The following is a 19,408-nucleotide window of genomic DNA, read 5'->3' as shown; positions in this document are numbered from 1 at the left end:
CCCCCCCACAAAAACACACCAAGAAAATGCAAGTGCAGGAAATGACCACAGGTCTCCCTGTTTCCTAGAGAAAGCCTGAAATAATATTGTGTGTCAATGACTTTGGGGTTTGGCAGGTTTTGCTAAGTTTGTGGTCCTGTTCCAGGTTTGGAGTAGCCGCCCTCCTTGCTACCTTTCTGTTTTCCACATTTATATGATCTCCCCAGACCGGGCAGCTGCAGGTCCAGGGGGAAAGAGGCCTTCATTGCCAGCTTCAGTGGTTGACTAGAAAGCCTGCAGCTGGAGTAAAGGGGCGTCCAGCAGAGCCCTGCTGCGTGGACCTCCACATCCTAACTGCTACAGGTCACAGAAATGCCTTCATCTTTGTATTCCACCCTCCCACAAAAACGGCCTTGCAATAAAGCTAAGGCAAGAAGCATTCTTTGTTCCCAGAGGTTGAATTTCCCATAGCATGTGTGTGGCTCTTCTCTTCCTAAATAGGGGAGAGGTGTATTCATTTAAGCAATGACCAAATTGGGGGAGGGGAGGTAGTCTATCTTGCTATAAACCTTCTAAGTACCTCAGCACTCACTAGCAACTCCAACAAGAAAGTGGCTGGTACCCCTCCATCTTAAAATGAAAAAGATGTATTTAATCCCAAACATTGATTTAAAAAAAATGAATCAGAAAAGTAGGAGAGGTTCACATACTCCAGAACCTCCAGCATTTGCTAAAACATGGTATATTCCTGGTCACTTTAAATTTTTTTTGGCAGAAAACATGGACAAGAGAAGGGTTGTCCCTGAGGTTGCAGGCAGCTGGATCCAATACCCACTATGTTAATTATGCCCAATTGCTCAGCAAGTAGGTGAAACTCACCTCTCCCAGCCCCAGGTGAATGAATGTTTGCTCTTCTCCACATCCCACATCTCAGAAGTGGTCTGTCCCTTTGTGGGATCCCCCCCCAAAAAAGGAGCAATTTATTACAAATTGTGGAACCTGAAAGTCCTGTGCTCAGGTCCCTAAAAGGGACAAGGTCCGTAGAAGGCAGTCTAAGTTCCAATAACTCCAACAAGAATTTATAACTCGCTATCAGCCAGAAGCCAGGTTTGAAGTGGAAGTAAAGGTTAAGCTTGACTTCAACAAGCTTACAGTCCCCGACGCGCGAACAAAAAGGAAAGAGCTGAGAAAAATGCAGCCACACTGCTAAGGGTGGTTGCTGACCCGGTGAGCTCTGGGTCTGGGCGCAGTGGGAGCCAGACGCGTAAATCGACCCACCTCAGAAAGGAGACAGAGCCTTAGAAATCGATCACGGCTTGAGATTATATTTAGTTTCGGGATCTATTTTGGGTTTCCAGAAGAAAAAGGGACAATTAAAAAAGAGAGAGAGAGACAGGTTGGTTGAAGGTTGTGGGGGCGGGGCTGAAACTGAGCCGGGAGGGGGGGGGAGGAAGAGCTTGAGTTCCTTCTGAGCTGATTTGGGAACCGACCCTGGGTGAAGGATTCGGAGCCGGGTCAGGGAGGGAACAGCCTAGGTGTCCATCGTGCCGCTTGAGGGAAGTGGGTGCTACAACCTGGGGGGTGGGGGTGGGACCGAAATTCCTGGTATCCAAACCTATGAAAAAGGCTAGGGAGGAGGTTAGAGGAAGCACCCAGCTCACAGACCAAGAGCACAGGGGTTTGTAAGAGCTGGACCACTCACCGACCGGGAATGGAGAAGAGAGCTGCTGGGTTCCCCAGACGCCTCTGGAGCTCCGGGACTGTCCAAAGGCGGGATGACCTCGGGGGGACCGAAGCGAGCGGGGAGAGCAGAAAAGAAGAGGGGGAAAACAGAGGGAAGGAAAAAAGAAAGAAAGGGGAAATGAGGAGAAACTGGAAACAAAAGGAAGGTGTGGGGGCTGGGTGAAGCGAGAGAAGGAGAGAGAAGGCGAGGGGACGATGGCTAGGAGAGGTGGAAACAGAAGGGGCGAGGAGGGAGGAGAGTGTGAGGAGCCTGGAGGGAAGGGCCTGGCTCAGCGCAAGTCACCCATCTTGCGAGCTAAGAGGCATTAATGGGCCGCAGCTTGCAAGGCTTAGTGCTGTTTTCTTAGCTTTCCCGGAGGAGGGTGAGCAATCTGCACAGGCCGTAGTGCCAGCGCCACGCAGCGGGTGCGACCCGGCTCCTGGCTGTCAGGTCCCCTCTTGGCACCGGACTAGGGAAACCAGACTGGGAAAGGAAAGGCCCACACTCTTGGACCTGGTTTCTGGAACGAGACAAAGATCTGGGGGTTTGCTACCTAGTGAGAAACAGGTCCAGGAAAGGGGAGCGGGGGAGGGAGTGGGTGAAAGAGGCTCCCTGGGAGGTTGGCAAGGGCGCAGTCACCCGGGGCGCAGATCTGGGGTCCTCCAGCGCCCAAAATGATCCTGCTTCTTCTGCTTTTGTTCCGTTCCTCTCCAGATACTGGGAGGATTTCCACAGCTGCACGGTCACAGCTCTTACGGATTGCCAGGAAGGGGCGAAAGATATGTGGGATAAACTGAGAAAAGAATCGAAAAACCTCAACATCCAAGGCAGCTTATTCGAACTCTGCGGCAGCGGCAACGGGGCGGCGGGGTCCCTGCTCCCGGCGCTCTCCGTGCTCCTGGTGTCTCTCTCGGCAGCTTTAGCGACCTGGTTTTCCTTCTGAGCGCGGGACCAGGTTCCCCCCCACCCCCACCCCCCGGCGCACCCACCCACACTCACTCCATGCTCCCGGAAATCGAGAGGAACAGCCATTCGTTCTCTGAGGACGTTGTGATTCTCTGTGATGTTGAAAAACACTCATATGGGATTGTGGGAAATTCTGTTTCTCTTTTTTTTTTAAATTTTGTTTGATTCCTTGTATTTTTATTTGCCAAATGTTACCGATCAGTGAGCGAGCAAGCACAGCCAAAACCGGACCTCAGCTTTAGTCCGTCTTCACACACAAAAAAGAAAACGGCAAACTCACCCCCATTTTTAAATTTTATTTTTTATTTATTTTTTATTTTTTATTTATTTTTTATTTTTTTGGCAAAAGAATCTCAGGAATGGCCCTGGGCCACCTACTATATTAATCATGTTGATGACATGAAGAATGATGGGCTCCTCCTAATAGGGAAGCGAGGAGAGGAGAAGGCCAGGGAGAAGGAATAGCCAGAAGAGCAGTGTCCACGTGGGAAGCATCCGGCGAACACTCACACTCTTTCTTCCACAGTACCTTGTTTTGATCATTTCCACTGCACATTTCTCCTCCAGGAAAAGCAAAAATCCACGGTGTGGGCTTTTTGCATCTTCAGGCTAAGAGCGAGCTGAAAGCAGGCGGGGTGGAGTGGGAAAAGGCGGTCAAAGGAACTGCTCTGGTCACTGAGGGGCTGGCTTCACCTACTGTCGATGCATCCTTCAGGTCCACCGCCTTTGTGTTCCCTCCTCTCTCTTGTTTTAGCTGTTCCACATACAGTAATACCTGAATATCCAACGGTATAGATCACAAGGGGGTAATCAATGTTAAATCTAAAACATAGTTAAAAAAAAAAAAGATTTTGACATAAAAGAGCCTTGATTTTAAAAAAAAAGAGAGAGATGTAATTTAAAAAGTTTATTATAAATTAAATTCAGCAAAAATTTGCTACAAAGTATAGAGAAGTATAAAATAAAAGTTATTGTTTGAAATGGGGGCGTCGTTTTCTTTTTCCTCGGCCGAGTTTCCAGAATACCTAGAGAAACACATGGGTGCTAGGTGATAAATTCACCTGTTCAGCAAAGGGGTCGAATGGCCTGCTGTCTTCACGGGGACCTCAACAGGACACTTGACTGTGTCTTCCAGTTTAGGGTTATGTTTGAAAGAAAAAAAAACCGCAAAAATAATAAAGTCGTTTTCAAATTAGAGGCCTTTTCCTACCTGTGCACTGTGGGCTTTCACAGACAGATACAATGCCCGCGGCCAGCCCGCCGCCCAGGTCCCAGGTGGGCCTGAGCTGTAACCCACGGGCCAGGCCCTAACCGCCACATGCCTCTTCCTCTGCGGTGGCTAGAGAGGCAGCCTGCAAAGGAACCGCCATTAAGGGCTCTGCAGAGGGGCAGAGAGGCTGCGTTCGGGATCAGGCGAATCCTTTCATAATTAATAAGACAGCTCAGCTAAAATGGTGAGGAGACGGGGCCCTATTGATCTGCCAGTCGATCTACTTCCACCCCTCCTATTTATAGGCTCCTCATGGCTTTACAGATTAGTAAACAGCCGCAGTGGAGACCCGGGTCCAGGGTCTGCATACGTGGTAGACTGGGGAAGGAGAACTACACATAAGCTATTGGGTTCATTGAAATCAAAATCTGCTTTCACTGTAGGTAAGGATGGGAGGGAGTTCGTGGGTACTCCCTAGGGTACGTGGAGGGGCGGGGGAAGGATGAAGCCTGATCCCGGTGCTGAAGCAGGCTCCCACACCCACAGCCCGCAGCGGGGAGGGTGTGCCAAAGCTCTGAAATGCAATGTGTAAACAATCGCTAGTGTAACAGTTCATAAATCAAACCCAGTGGGTCGCAGCCCAATCTGCATTCCCCCCACGGATTGAATTCCAGCAACACATGCGTCCTTGCGCCCCGAGCGCTGGAAGCTGCATGGATTCTTAATGGCAGCATACATTATGGGCTCTGGTTCACGCACGCGCCTCGCGGGGCCACTCTGGGGAACAGTTCCACACGCTTCCCACCCCCAGCCCCTCCTCCCCACCTCGACCTGGATCTCAGCCCAAACCAAAGGAGATCCCACTGCCTGGGCTGGGGTGCTAGCCCGCGCCGGATCGCTCATTATTTTAGAAAACAGTTGGAATTTCTTCATAATTTCATTCCGATGGCATTTTCAAAAAGTCTTAAGTATACAGATGACCAACCTAAGCACAACCGCTAGAATTTAAATGAAAACATCTAAGCCTGTCGCAAATACCAATCCGTTTAATGGGGTAAGAGTACAATGAGAAAAAAGAGGGTCTCTGCGTTTCTGTCTTTTTGTCAGGATGACTTGCTGACCACGATTTTTTTTTTCTTTGTGAATCGGGGACGATCCAATGCCCACCACTGAGCTCCTAGCGTGTGGAAATGAACCCCGCTTCCTGTTCTCTGCGGGCTTTTGAGGGAAAAGCAGACTGGCGGACCGCTGCCGTCGTCCCCTCCCCCAACCCCACCCGCTGCGAGCTTCCCACTAGATCCACCTCCTAGAAGACCTAAGTAGGCGAGGCTGTGGGAGGAGACAGAAGGGATGGGGGGGTGCGGCCTGGGGCGGGCTGATTTGTTCTCCCAAGAGAGTTCCTTTCCAGGAACCCCTTTCTCTGAGTGAGGTTCCAACTGCTCCCCAGGTGGAACTGCTCTAGAAGGAGGGCTCCCCAACACTAATCCCTCCCTCTGGCGCACCTACTCCAAGCGGTCCCCTGGGAGACAGGAAACACCCGCTTACTGTTTAAAGCTGTCTTACCCGGTCAGGGGACCACCACGCTCATGTGCTCTAGGAAAGATCTCTAGGAATCTTCGAGAAACTCAGATTTCTGGATCTGTCTTCTCACGGAACGTTTCTTTTGTTTGTGATCGCTTAGATTATTATCGTGCCGTTTCCAACTATCAAGTGCTGTTTAATCACGTTGGCTGGCGTCACCGTTTTTAAGCAGCAAGGCAGAGGTCCCAGTTGCCAGTTCTGGAAGGTGGTGTATCTATCTAGGGTGGGTCTCTCCTAACGCTGTGGTGAAGTGGACTGAGTGAGCACCAAGTTCAGCACACTGACCTCCTCTAGGCTTGACCTGCGAGCATCCTCATAGGCTCTCCACTCGGTCCACCGCTGGTCCGTCTTTTCCAACACTTGAATCCATCCTTGGCAAAGTAGATTCAAGACAAGCTAGTTCTCAGAGCATAAACTCCGTGTGAAAATGTGAGAAAGGCCTTTTCTGGAGCTCCAGCCTCAGTCAGGAATTTGAGGGGTTGGTGGAAGGAAGAACAAATGAGAAGGAGATAGGCCGGAGAAAGACACCCTGCGGAAACTTCTGGAAAGGTGGGGAAGGCAGATACAGAAAGTGAGGGTAAGGGAGAGGAGGGAGCGATTTGTGAAATAAGGAAGATCATGATAGGGGAAATTAGAAGCAAGAGAAATAAAGCCTGCACCCGAGAAAAGGAGGAGGCCGAGGTGAAAACCTTCGCTTTCACTTAGGACTCTCAGGGAAGCGAATGTTACAAGTGACCACATATACTTTCTTCCCGCGAATCCAGAGAGCTTATCCTTCACTGCGATTAAAAAGATTTTTTACTTCGGATAGCTATGGTACAGATGCCCGCTGCATCTTGTCTCTGAAGTGCCCCTCCCCAGAACCCACAGCCTGAACCTGCAATCTTGGACTCTGAGCAAAGCGTTTCCCGTTTTCCCTTTCCCGATGGCCCCTTAAATCCCTACAGAGGCTTCTGGGAAGGTCTTCCGAGATCCCCTGCGTCCCTTCACACCCATTTCGCCATATGCCAGGTTCCCCACTCTGGTGTTGCCCCTCCCGATCTGGTCTAGGACGGGTTGGGTTTCTGGAACACCCAGCGCTGTAGCCGGTGAACCCTCAAGGGAAAGACTGAGGTGCTCACTTCCTCTTGTTCCCTAACACCTACCACGGGGAATTCACCATCCAAGTCCGACTCTCCCTCATCCCTTGTCTCTGGCATGGAACAAAGTGGTAGGCACAGACTAAAAGGAAAAGAGCGATGAGTTACTCAGCTTCGGGGGCTGAATAAAAGGCCCTCAAATTGCTCCTTCCCTGCAACCCAAGTGTCTTCATGTTCCTAGATCATGGTGTCAGGCAATTTGTAATGCCCTATGGATCCGGATCTGGTCCCACTTCCCAAAGCAAACAGCCTGAACAAGGAGGTATGGTGTGTGTGTGTGTGTGTGTGTGTGTGTGTGTGTGTGTGTGTGTGTCTGTGTGTGTGTGTGTGTGTGTGTGTCTGTGTGTGTTTGTCTTCAGTCTCTCAGTACCCTTCCTCACACAGAGAAGGTTTTTCGTCCTTCAGCTGTGTGTGTGTGGGGGGGGGGAGTGTTCCAGTCAGATTTGTACCCTAGAAGGAAATAATCTTTAGCTTTGCTTCCAGGGACTTGGACTTCAGTATCTCCAGAGTGCTACTTTCACTTATGACCCTTAGACTGCTTCTCAGTCATCTGAACGCCAGCTGGGCACAGCCACACTCTGCCACAGGGCTGCACCTTCCCACAACCTGCCCACATTGCTAGTTCTTCATTTAGCTTCTTCCTGCTTGGTTTAGGCTTTATCTGTTGGGGTATTCTTCAAAGTAACCTCCAGGGACAACCTCATTCTGCCTTTTAAAATGCTGGAGTTTTTCCCTCGGTCATCTACAGTTTTAAATCCTCTACCTAGAGGTTTGCTCAAGCTCTGTGCCCCTCTGTGACCTTCTCCAAGGATACCTTGGACAAGCTCCTTGAAATGAAGTTGCCAACCTATGGGTGACTCTTCCGAGGCCGCTTCACCATACCTGGCTCTGCCCAGACCCTTACTGTCCCAAACCGAGTGACCAGCTGAGTCACTCCTGCCAGGTATAGAAAATGCTTCTTCCAACAGTAAAATTGTAAACAAAATTATCCTTGTAACCCATAAAGGGATTCAAGGGGACCTAAAGGAGACATTTAACCTTTTGTCCCCTCACAGTGTTTACAGGGTGCGTGTCCTTCACAGTGTGCCTATAAACCTGTGTTCTCATAGACCCATAATGAGGATGGGTTAGACTTTTTCTGCAGGATGTGTATTTCACGTCACCCAGATCTGTAGATGAACATCTACACCCATAGATCCTTCTTCTAACCAGTTGCCTACTACTGTTCCACAGAAGGGTACCCTAGTTTACTGCTTGTTTCTTTGTTTAACCTATACTGATGCGCATATGAGGTTTTGTTTTCTTCTGTTTCATTTATGTTACCATCACAAATATTCCTGTTCAAGCAATATTCTGCACTAGATTTTTATTTCTTCAAGAGCTTAGATCCCCTTCCACACCCACTTCTTAGATTGGCTTGCTAGGCAGAAATGCCTGTGTGCTTTTACTATGAAAAGATGCTAGTGGATCATCTAAAGGATACGGACTACCAGGTTTTCTGCATCCTCATCAACACTGGGCGTTAACAGCTCTTTGCAACTTTCCAGAGGCCACCTTTCCTGACACTTCCATGGAGTCTGTGCCTCTCCAGGGACAGAGAAGCTCCAGCTAGACTTTGGGTCTCTGCACCAAACTGTGGCAAGAGCCAAATAGTCAATGATTTTATTTAAACCTGGGAGTAATTAGTCCTGGAAAACCCTGGCTCAGCACCCCTAATTTAATCAACTGGCCCAGGGAGTCTGGGGCTCCTGAGGGCTCAGTAAGGGATTAGAAGGCTCAACTGAGGATCTCCCACTGAGCCTGCTGCTGTTACCTGGCACTCACCCTGCTACATGCCAGCTCTCAGTCCCAGATGAGGCTGTGGTTCCTTGGCCTGGCAGCAGTGGGTGGCAAGCAAAGGAAGCAGCACAGAAAAAGCACATGAGCATGGGACACAGACAAGGAAGACAAATGCTGCTTTTTATTCTTTTCCTCAAATGCCCAGGGGGCCCTAGGGGCACCTACAGGCAGGATCCAGACCACAATGAACTGAACTATCTCTGGGGGAGCCCATTGTACAGAGAAACCTCAATCCGATATTTCTTCCATTTATGGTCTAAAATAAAAAAAAAATTAACTTTCACTGAGTACATTTTACATGTCAGGTATTCTGCTAAAAGGTTGTATTTCCTTGATAATCCCAGCAAACAAATTGCATTATCCCCATTTTAAAGATGAGAATCTGGGGTTTAGAGAGAGGCTAATAATTATCCCAAGGTCAGCAGGTATCAAGAGAGGGAGCTGAAACTGAAAGCCCTGATCTAGCTTAGGAGAACATGGCATAGAACTCCACCTACATCATGAAACAGGGTAACAAAGGAGAGAAAGAGAGAGGGTAAGGTCCTGTTTCAACAGCAAGGTTTTGATGACCTAACGTTCTCCAGTTATGCTTTATCTAGTCAGGTCCTGTCACTTTCCAATAGTGCCACAAGTTGAAGACCAAACTTTAGCACATGGACCTCCAGGAAAATGGAGGCTCCAAAGCATAATATTGTTTGTCTTGGGTGTTCACCCATTTCTCCATCATGCCCCAAGAGCAGTAGACACAGATGGTATAGAGCAAGTAATACAGGAAGAACCAGGCCCAGAGATACAGATGGGCAGTAGAGCACAAACTTAGCATGGACACAACTTGGAAGAAGTGTGGTATGTGTGTTCACATATAGATCAATAAAAACATTAGCATGTGAGATGTAAGGGAAGATGATTTGCTCAATAATTGCCTGTGCCAGGCATAGTGCTATGTATCATGGGATATTTGAAAGTGAAGGACATTTCTTGACTTTAAGAAACCCAGGATTTACATAATGATAACTTAGCTAATACATGAAGAATAGATAAACATGCATGCATAAAAAGTACATCAGTAACATCTTCTTCCAAACTGCTTGAGTCCATCTCTGTCACTAATAAATTATAGAGAAAGGTTTATTTTTTTCCATTGTTCTGGTCCAGGGCAATGGCCTTCTTGCTGGCAGAATCCCAAGGTTGTACAACACATCACATAGAGAACGGGGCAGGGATCATACACTAGAGATGTAAAACCAGCCTGACTTTTACAACAGATCAAATTCTGAGATATATCAATCCACGAGTCTGTTAAAAACATGTATGCCTAAATATCTTTTAAGGGTCCCACATCCAGTATGATGAGACACACAGTTCATGGACATATGATAATATATCTAAGAATCAATAAAATCATTTTATTTTTCATTAAGAATTTGCATTTATTTTTAAGTTTCATCTTCATTCACAAGCTTCTTATAGGAGGAATTAGATAGGACAGTGACCTCTAAAGATACCTACATCTTCACCTCCAGAATATATGAATGTGTTAAATTATTTTGCAAATTAGAATTAAGGTTGAAAATTAAAGCTACCAGTCACATGGTTTTATGATGAGAAAAATCCATGCTCATTTGGGTCCGTCCAACATAGTCACAAAGGTTCTTAGAAGTCGAAGATGACATCAGACAGGTGGTGGTGAGAAAGAACCACAGGTGGATGAAAGAACAGGCCATGAACAAAGGAGAGTGACTACTTCTAGAAGCTTCCAAAGAGAAAGGAATGAGATCTCCCATAAGGCCTGCAGAAAGGAGTTGATACCTTGGAAGACTTGTCAACACCCATTGAGACATATTCAGAATTTCTGAACCTCTTAAGTATATAACTAGATTGTGCCATTTTAAATAACTCTATTTACAGCATTTTGTTTTGACAGCCAAACACGAGAAGGAAGTCCCTGCTGCCGCTGCTCCTGCTCCTGTTGATCCTTCTCCTCCTCTTCCCTCCTCTTTTCAGAATTATCTGTCTCTGATATTACATTAATAAAATAATTTATTTTCAGACTTTTTGTAAAAAAGGGTCCCACATCCTACTATTTCATAATAGGAAACAGTGTAACTTGAATTTTGGAGGCCACTGTCCACAGTTAAACAATAGCACCCCTCTGCTGACTCCCTTCTGGCTCCCAGAGCCAAGTTCTTAGACACTGTCATTAGCCTCTTCTCCTCTGCCTCATTTGTGTCTTACCCTTTAAAAGCAACTTTATTTATTCTATTTTAAATTTTTTATCAAGAATTCACACACACACACACACACACAGAGAGAGAGAGAGAGAGAGAGAGAGAGAGAGAGAGAGAGAGAGAGAGAGAGAGAGAGAAGACTGGAAACTGCAGGTAATCTAAGAGAGAAAAGATCAAAATGTTTAAATAGCTATCGTTTCTTAAACCAGAGATACTAATTTGGGCTCAGTGTCTCTTGCTTTAATCTCCTCCTTTTCGCATGGCTATAATGATGCTGTCCTTCTCCTCAAACATATTATCTCCCTTCCCATGGCTAACTCATAGCTGAGTGCTTCCTGTTGTGGAATATTAGTTGAAGATGTGTTGCATTCGTTTATGCTGTGGAATATGTGTTTAATGATGCAAAGATGTGTTGCATTCTTTTAGAGTGCATTTGTTTAACTCTGTGAACCTGTGTTACTCTGCCTGCCTGAAACACTTAATAAAAATTAAGAAAACAATGAATGGTCAATAGCTAGGAAGGAGGGAGAAAGAGGCAGGACGCCAGGCAGAGAGAATAAACAAGAGGAGAAATCTGGGGAAGAGAGAGAAGAGCGAGGAACAGGAAAAGGAGGACAGGAGGACACCAAGGGCTAGCCATCCAGCCACCCAGCTACATGGAGTAAGAAAGAAAGAAAGATACGTAGAATAAAGAAAGAAAGGTTAAAAAGCCTAGAGGCCAAACATAAAGAAATGGGGTACTTTAAGTTAGAAAAGCTGGCTGAAAACAAGCCAAGTTAAGGCTGGGCATTCATAATTAAGAATTAAGTCTTCATGTGTTTGAGAGTTGGGTGATGGGCCCCAAAGAGTTAAAAAAAAAATTTACAGCTTCCAACTCCCTGCATAGAGTTCAAGACTTACCAAGATCTGGTCCCATCTCACTTCAGCACACATAGCCCTCTGCATACACTGCAGCCATATTGAACACTCTGACCTTCTTTGAGCTGACATTGCCTCCTTCACCCAATGGAGTAATTTTTCATCACATATCAGAGTTGAGCTTCTGTGGCCAATGCAGTAGAATACTACTAAAGTCTGAAGTTGCACTGAGTGACTTCTAAGACAAGGTCACAAAAGATATCACAGCTGCTTTCTCGCCCTCTTGGATTGCTTTCTTTAGGGGTAAGCCAGCTAGCTACCTTGCCATGAGGACACTTAAACTCTTGGAAGAAATCCACAGAGAAAAGAGCTGAGGCCTTCTGCCAGCAGCCACAACTGTCTTGCCAGACACATGAGTGGCTTGAAATGCAAGATCCTCTATCAAAGTTTCAGATGCCTACAGGACTCAGTTCACTTCTGACTACAGCTTCATGGATTTGTGTGCCAAGCTACCCAGTCAAGCTGCTTTCAGATTCTTTACCCAGAAAAACACTGATAAATAATAAATGATTTTTTTTTTGTTTAAACCGGTTTGAGAATATGTGTGGAGCAAACTATTCAGCAATAGATTAATAAACCGCACCTGGAATATTCCGTCACTTCATTCCTCAGTGTTTGTTCATTTGTCTATGTTCCCATGCATCTGTAAGACCAAAATACCTTGAGCTTCTAAATTTATTAAAGAATGATTTCTGCCAACTATGAAGTCTTTGGGGGACCATATTGCTAAAAAATACATACAGAAAAAAACCCAGTCTAAATATTTCTAATACAGGGTAAATCTATACCAATGATTAGTTAAAGAAGATCAAAAAGAAAACAATGTTATCTTAACTAGGAAACCATAACAAGACGTGGGTGTGAGAGCAAATGAGGAAAATGACACTTCTCTCACCCATTAGCAATTGTCACCCTGAGCTACTGCAGCTGCTGCAGAGCTGGAGACACCCCAGGAGTCAGAGGGAGAAAGCTATTCTCCCTTTCTAATCTCCTGCAAGGCCTTTCATCCGCCAATCTGTCAGGAAGAAGTAGACAAAGGAGTCTGGGAAATGTAGTTTGCACACTCCCTTCCCTGCTGTTAGAGAAAATATGCAATAGGGAAAGTGAGCCTCTGGGAGCTCATAGAGACAATTATTCATCATCTGGAGCAATAACAGAGATAACGGAAACATGTAAGCACGTATCTGACAGGTCTTGGATGAAGAAATGAAACAGCCAGCACATGTGATCCTCTTATGACTGGAGAAAATCAGATGCTATTATATTCAGCTCTAACATCTATGCCACAGGTCATCAAAAGACTGGGCCCCACCACAGGGGCACATCTGACTCAAAACAGCCTCCACAGCAAAGCTCTAGTCAGTGAAAACCTGGATCAGGGGATTCCTGGTAAGAAATAACACCCTGAGAGAATGGAATGTGGCAATCTCCTTTTCAGCTGTGATCTCTTGCTCCTCCCCCAGCCCTTCCATGGAGTTGGTCCCACTGTGGTGCATTTTACAGGTGAGCCATCTCAACTGTAAAGAAATCAAGTCACACAGACGTCGAGTGGCAGAATTGGGATCCCAACACAGTAGATGGGGTCCGAGGAATGTGTATTTAACCACTCCACCTTTCTGTTTCTTACTCTTTGGTCACCTTACCTGAAACATGGCAACTACTGGCCACTTGCTGCACCTGTATGGTAGAGATTAAAAGGTCTGAACGATATAAGAAAGCATAGAGAACAGAGCCTGAAGAAATTCAACCCCTGAGCTCAAGAAAAACCTTTGGATTCAGCCTTTCCAACTGTGAGTCTACTGTAGATCAACTCATATATTCTAGAAAGTTCACAATAGTGGAATTATCTAGAACATTTTTCCCTGAAGCTCTGAATGGACCTTTAAGTCTAGAAATAACCTCTTCCCCCAACCCAAGCATACGGGCAGGTTAATAGCCAGTGCTGGGGAGATCCTGGGATGTGGCCATGTGTCATACCAGTGATGAACGTCTGTACAGAACAGTATATCTGGGCTACTCTTTCTTTATTTGTTGGATCACAAACAAAATATCACTTACATTTCCCCTTCTTTGTCTAAAATAAAAAGAAGGTTATAACTAATATAAGAAAAACTATATACAATAAGCACAATAATCATATACAAATATATAGGCAATGGTTACTTTACCAATGTCTAGTCTATTAGCATTTGACAAATTCAAAGAAAATACTTCATTATCTATCCTATCATGGTGAATCCAAAGTGTTTACCTAATTCACTTTCTTCTTTACTTTGCAGTACCACATTTCCATATCCCCCTTTTCTTTTTACAATGAGATCCCTAAATCTAATCTCCTTTGTTCAGCTTTTTTCTTGACCATCCCAATAACAACTTGTACCCAACTCGCTCTAAATGATAATAAATTTCATGACTCATCTTTAGGGAATGTGGGCATAGTTCTCTAAACCATTTCCTGATGACTGGGAGCACTGGTAATCTTTGAGAGACCTTGACACAATTCAGGATTATGGTCAAGTCCTGAATGGAGAATTCTGTGAGGCTGGATCAGCTTCATTAGCTGTTCTGGATGTAGAACGCAGAGGAAACTGCAATAGAGGCGCTCTGAAATGTTGGATCATCTGCGCCATCTGCTTCCTTCAGAGATTGTTCAGGGGGGGTCTTCTTCCATCAAACCTGATCTTTTCTTAACCCAGAATGAATCCAGAGTCTCTCATTTCCTCCACTAAATTCTCAGACTGAATGGGGGTATCCTGTCTCTACAAGTCTTCACACTGAATGCACAGAAAGAATGACAAAGCTGAAGTTGATTCTATTTACTTGCTTAGGCTGCTGATGGAGAGGCATAGGGAAAAATAGTTGAGTCTGTTCTTTCATTTGCTTGGATAGAGTTATTCCAAGAGTTGACTTCCATATAATTTAAGAAATAATGTTATTTTATAATAATCCACTTACATACTTGCGTAACAAGACAATCTAGTTTGCCTTGACAACATTTTGCCTATTTCAAGGCTGATGGAGAAAAATTGGGCTACCCAGAATAAAAAGAAAAATGACCTATTATTCTGATGACTGGGTACCAAGGTATGGTTACAGATAAAGGAAATACTTAAAACACAATAGCTTTTCTCAAAACGAATACCTTGTTTTAGAAAATGCATTTCTTTCCCTGAAAGTACAGAGCTATTGTAAACAATACTGTCTACCAAGATCTTGCATGGCCCTTGTGAATGAACCATTTTCTCTTGCTCAGAGGACATACCACTGTGAGCTCTGGCCCCCAAATGTCAAACATCCAACTCAGGGAGGTGGTAACTCTAAAACTCACAGTTACATGCCCAGAGTAGATGTTTTGTTTCTCTCCCCAACCCCCTACCAGTGACTCCTATGGGCACTCTAATCCAAATAGCAGTTTCTGAGCAGGTACAGCATGAAATAAGTGAAATCGACCAGGTATTGTCTGTGAGCCAAGAGAGCCAAGAGGAGGCCCAATAGGCAAAGCATCTTCACTTGTTGCCCTGCAACATTTTGAAACTGTAATTTTGAAATGTCGCATTGTCATCTACTTGTTTCATCTCTGACCTTCTCTCTTTTCAACACTTTCTCTGCCTCAGACAAGCTTCAGTGCCATCGCATCTAGGATTTCTCTGCCTTGATTCAGAAATCTTTGCATGGAAAGCTTTTTCTTGTCATTTAGTTTCAACATCAGCACCCCCCATCAGAGTTAGCATCTTTAGCCTATGCATTGAAAACTGAGAGAGCCGCCATGACTAGGAACCGCTCCCCAGCAGACAGGCACTGCCTGGTTTTGTTCTGTTCATAGCCCTGACCACTTAAAGTTTCATAAAATCAGTACTTAATGTTATTGCATCCTCTCGCACACTCTCAGGCATGCTGTGCAGTTCTCTGTCCCCTAAAGTCTAGAGTGGCCCCTGGGCCTCCCTCTGAGCCTTTCTCTGAATTTTCCTTCTGAAGTTTAACATGCTAATTTTTTCCTATCACTCACCTCACAATTGATGCCTCTTGAACCAATAATGAGTTAATAATATAGATTTCAATATATCAATCTTCATATTTATTCATGGGGGTATGCTTCAAGAACCCCAATGGATGCCTGAAATTCCAAATAGCACCCTATCCTATACATACTATCTTCCTTCATATTGCAATGAAGAATCATTAGCATTGATTTTCAACTTGACAGGAGCTGAAATATTTCTCCAGGTACAACTGTGCAGGGTTATTTGGATTAGACTAGTCTATGGCCCCATCTGTGGGAGCGCTCTTGATTAGATCAACTGAGATGTGAAGACCCACCCTAAAGAAACATCATTCCCTAGGCTCGAGTCCTGGACTGCGTCAAAAGGAGGAGGCTAGTCAAGTATTCACTGTCCTCTGCTTCCTGACTGTAGCTACAGAGTGACCGACTACTTCAAATTCTCGCTGCTAGAACTTTCCAGTTGTGATAGACTGTACCCTCAAACTACGGGCAAGTGTAAACTGCCCTATTCTTTACTCTTGTTGGGATATTTTTGTCACATTGACAGGGGAAAAAAAGGAGATCTGTGATAAGATAAGGAGAGGCCCTGGACAGTTTCCACTCACAGGAAACCCTGTTTTCTGTGGTGTATCCTAACTGCCAGCATCACAGCTTTTGTATTTTGGCACCATTATTAAGAATAATTGTGTTGTAGAGTACTTCCCACTTTCTCTTCTATCAGGTTCACTGTGGTTGGATTTATATTGAGGTCTTTAATCCATTTGGACTTGAGTTTTGTGTATGGTGATAGATATGGATCTATTTTCATTCTTCTACATGTTGACATCCAGTTTTGCCAGCACAATTTGTTGAAGATGCTCTCTTTTTTCCATTGTATGCTTTTAGCTCCTTTATCGAGGGGGGGGGGACTTAATTGGAGGAGGGGGAGGGAAATGGGAGGCGGTGGCGGGGAAGAGACAGAAATCTTTAATAAATAAATAAATTTAAAAAAAAGAATAATTGTGCCATATAAACACTAGGGCATATGCACTGATTATTCAAATAGCTAATAACAAGTAGCATATACAGTGAGGCTAGACTGGAGAAAGAAATGAATCATGTCGCAGGTGGGGATGGAGAAAACATTCACCAACTTTCTCTAAATAGAATGCATTTTAAAATTCATGAGTTATTTCTGGAATATTTTATTTAGTTTTGTTAAACTGTGTTTGGCCTCAAGCAATTGAAATAATGGAAAACAAAACCAAACGTAAGGAAAGACCCGAATCTGAACAAGTAGCAAGAGCTGGGCACCATCCAGAGGATCCCAGTGTGGCTGCCCTTGACCTACATCATCAGTCACTGACAGGAGATGGTGGGGCTGAGTGAGCTCAGTGCTGAAGACAAAGGTGCTGAGTGTCTGGTGACCACAGAGCTCGGCTGAGTATATCTTAACCACAGTCAGCACCCCAGAAACTGACCTCTCACTGCAACAGAGTTATCCCATTAGCTAAAACATCCTCTATATTTCTTTTGTTCAAGTATTTTATCCCAGCAACCAGAAAAGTAGCTCAGACACCTGTGGTCAGGTGAGACCTTGAATGTTTTTCTCTTTAAAAAGACACTGTGGCATTCCCTAATCGCCAAATTGGTGCTGTCTAAACTGGACCTCCTTCAGCTGTCACCTGCACAAACACAGGGGATAGTCAAGGAGACAGTAGTGTTTACGTATTAACATCCACTTCATGGGAAAGCCCACCAGTTTAGAAAGAACTCTTATGGTCATCTTTAAATAAACTTCATTCCCATGATCGGTTTCTATTCTTTGTGAGATGATGCACATGATTTATCCCCAGTACATGAACTGCCTTTTTGGAGCCCATTCCATATGGAGGGATACCTTGCTCAGCTTCAATGGGGGGGGGGGGGGTGTTTGGTCCTGCCTCAACTTGATGTGCCAGACTTTGTTGATTCCCCGTGGGAAGCCTTACCCTTTCTGAGAAGTTGATGAGGTTTGGGTGGGAAAAGGGTGGGGGGAGCATGCAGAGGGGAGGGAGGGGGAACTGTGGGATTGGTATGTAAAATGAAAAAAAAACTCTTTTAAATAAAAAATTAAAAAAAAAAAACAAGAAAGTCCTTATCTCAAAACAAACAAACAAATAAAGGAAAGGAAACCACACATAGCAATGTATTATATTAGTGTCAAGTATTAGTGTCATCTGAGATGATTTTACCATGTACTAACACTTTATGTCAATACACAAGTAATAGGTTTTATCACAGCATCCTTATAAATGTCATTCTTTGTTCTGCTTCATCCTCTTCCTCCATCTTCCCTCCCCATTCACCCTGCAGCTGGTTCCCTTCTTTCTTACCAGTAGAAATGATTTGAAATATGTGGAAAGATACAAGTAGGCTTTGTGCCAATCACACTGTATATGGGATATTTACATCCGATAATGTGATACCATGGATGCTGCGGGACAGCTAGAGCTTGAGTTTTAGGGGCAGTGGTCCCTAATCGGATTTGAACGAAACTGAAAACACGGTGTCACACTATTTCCCAGATCATTTTCCAAGAATGTTTTGATATCTGCCATCAGAGAGTGAATCCTTCAATCTGGTGACTCAAAAGCTTAGAGGAGGCCCAAACAAACCAAGATGTTGTTAGACACTTTTCTCCTCCCCGGTCGTTTCCATGAATAACATGTTGGTTTTTACGAGCTATTAGATTTTATAAACTTCCTTTCTAGAGCCATTTGTCAGTGTCAACAGTTATTACTACCCTACAGTCCCCAAATTCCTCTCTTGTGAGCAATAATTTAGCTTAATTTTTTTCTCTGTGATAAACCTTTACATGATCATCAAGTTTCTAATTAAGGATTATGGTTACCTGGGAGGTCCCAGCCAAGAAACAACTAACAACTTCTGAGTAAGAAACAAAACACTAGAGAGAGGAGACAGTTTTGCAAATTGTCCCTATAATGTCTCTCACTCTCTCCCCCAACCAGAATCCCATGAAGGATTGTGAACCGCATGCCCTTGGCTCTCTTCAATGCCCTGACACACTCTTTTGGTGGTAACAGGGATTGAACCCAGGACATGAGTTCTAGCACACACCCTAATTCCTCCAGCTACACCCCACAGCTCTTTCTTAGTCCCCATGAAATAAAACAGATCTTCGTGGAAGGTGTCATAAGCCAGATGATGCTTGCACTTGTCAGGTGCATAAGTTTGAACAATAAGCAAACTTTTAATCATTATCATTGGACATAAAATTAAATTTCTGGGAGGAGGGTTCACAAAGCAGCATTTTGCTTTTAAAATAATAAACATTTTGGTATCCTAATGTCAACAGAAGTTAAATATACTCAATACACAAGGAAGTTGTTAATGATGTTACATCTGGAGTGTTTTCCTATACTTGAAACAGGTTAAAGCTTGACACTTTAGCCAGGTGGTGTCTTATTTGTATTGTTCATGATGGTGTACTGACTCCATGTGTCACTGAACAGGAACATTGCTTTATGAGAAAGTCATATAGAAAAGAATTTCTATGCTCTGTATTACCTGTGTTATTCTAGACTCACTTTTCTTTCTCAGATCTGATTGTCACCACCAAATATCACACAATTAAGGACGCAAATAGCTCTACTATATTCATCAAACTCACCCCCAGAATTACATGCTCGTGTGTGTACCTCCAGGTCTGCTTGCTTCTGACTTTGTGTTTGTTTGCGTTAGCTGGCTTAAGATGAAGTCTACCACTATTTTTAAAAAGAGACAAGGGAGCCGGGCGGTGGTGGCGCACGCCTTTAATCCCAGCACTCGGGAGGCAGAGGCAGG

At 44.6% G+C, this 19,408-nt stretch overlaps 1 protein-coding gene and 1 long non-coding RNA gene across 2 annotated transcripts in view; one reads left to right on the top strand and one right to left on the bottom strand.

The window, feature by feature from the left end:
* LOC113456875 overlaps positions 1–2,402 on the bottom strand; it is a 4,243-nt gene extending 1,841 nt beyond the window's left edge. Inside the window, exon 1 of the long non-coding RNA XR_003377606.1 lies at positions 1,682–2,402. This is a non-coding gene — a long non-coding RNA (uncharacterized LOC113456875). The remainder of the gene's footprint in view (positions 1–1,681) is intronic.
* Nrn1 (neuritin 1) overlaps positions 1–3,641 on the top strand; it is an 8,676-nt gene extending 5,035 nt beyond the window's left edge. The window contains exon 3 of the mRNA XM_005355046.2: positions 2,417–3,641. Coding sequence (XP_005355103.1) covers positions 2,417–2,645 — 229 coding nt within the window. The 3' untranslated portion in view covers positions 2,646–3,641. The remainder of the gene's footprint in view (positions 1–2,416) is intronic.
* The last annotated feature ends 15,767 nt before the right edge of the window (positions 3,642–19,408 follow it).

Source organism: Microtus ochrogaster, chromosome 16 (genome assembly GCF_000317375.1).
Source record: "Microtus ochrogaster isolate Prairie Vole_2 chromosome 16, MicOch1.0, whole genome shotgun sequence".
Classification (NCBI taxonomy): Eukaryota; Metazoa; Chordata; class Mammalia; order Rodentia; family Cricetidae; genus Microtus; species Microtus ochrogaster.
Note: the sequence above shows the minus strand (reverse complement) of the source record. Positions and strands in the feature narration are given on the sequence as shown.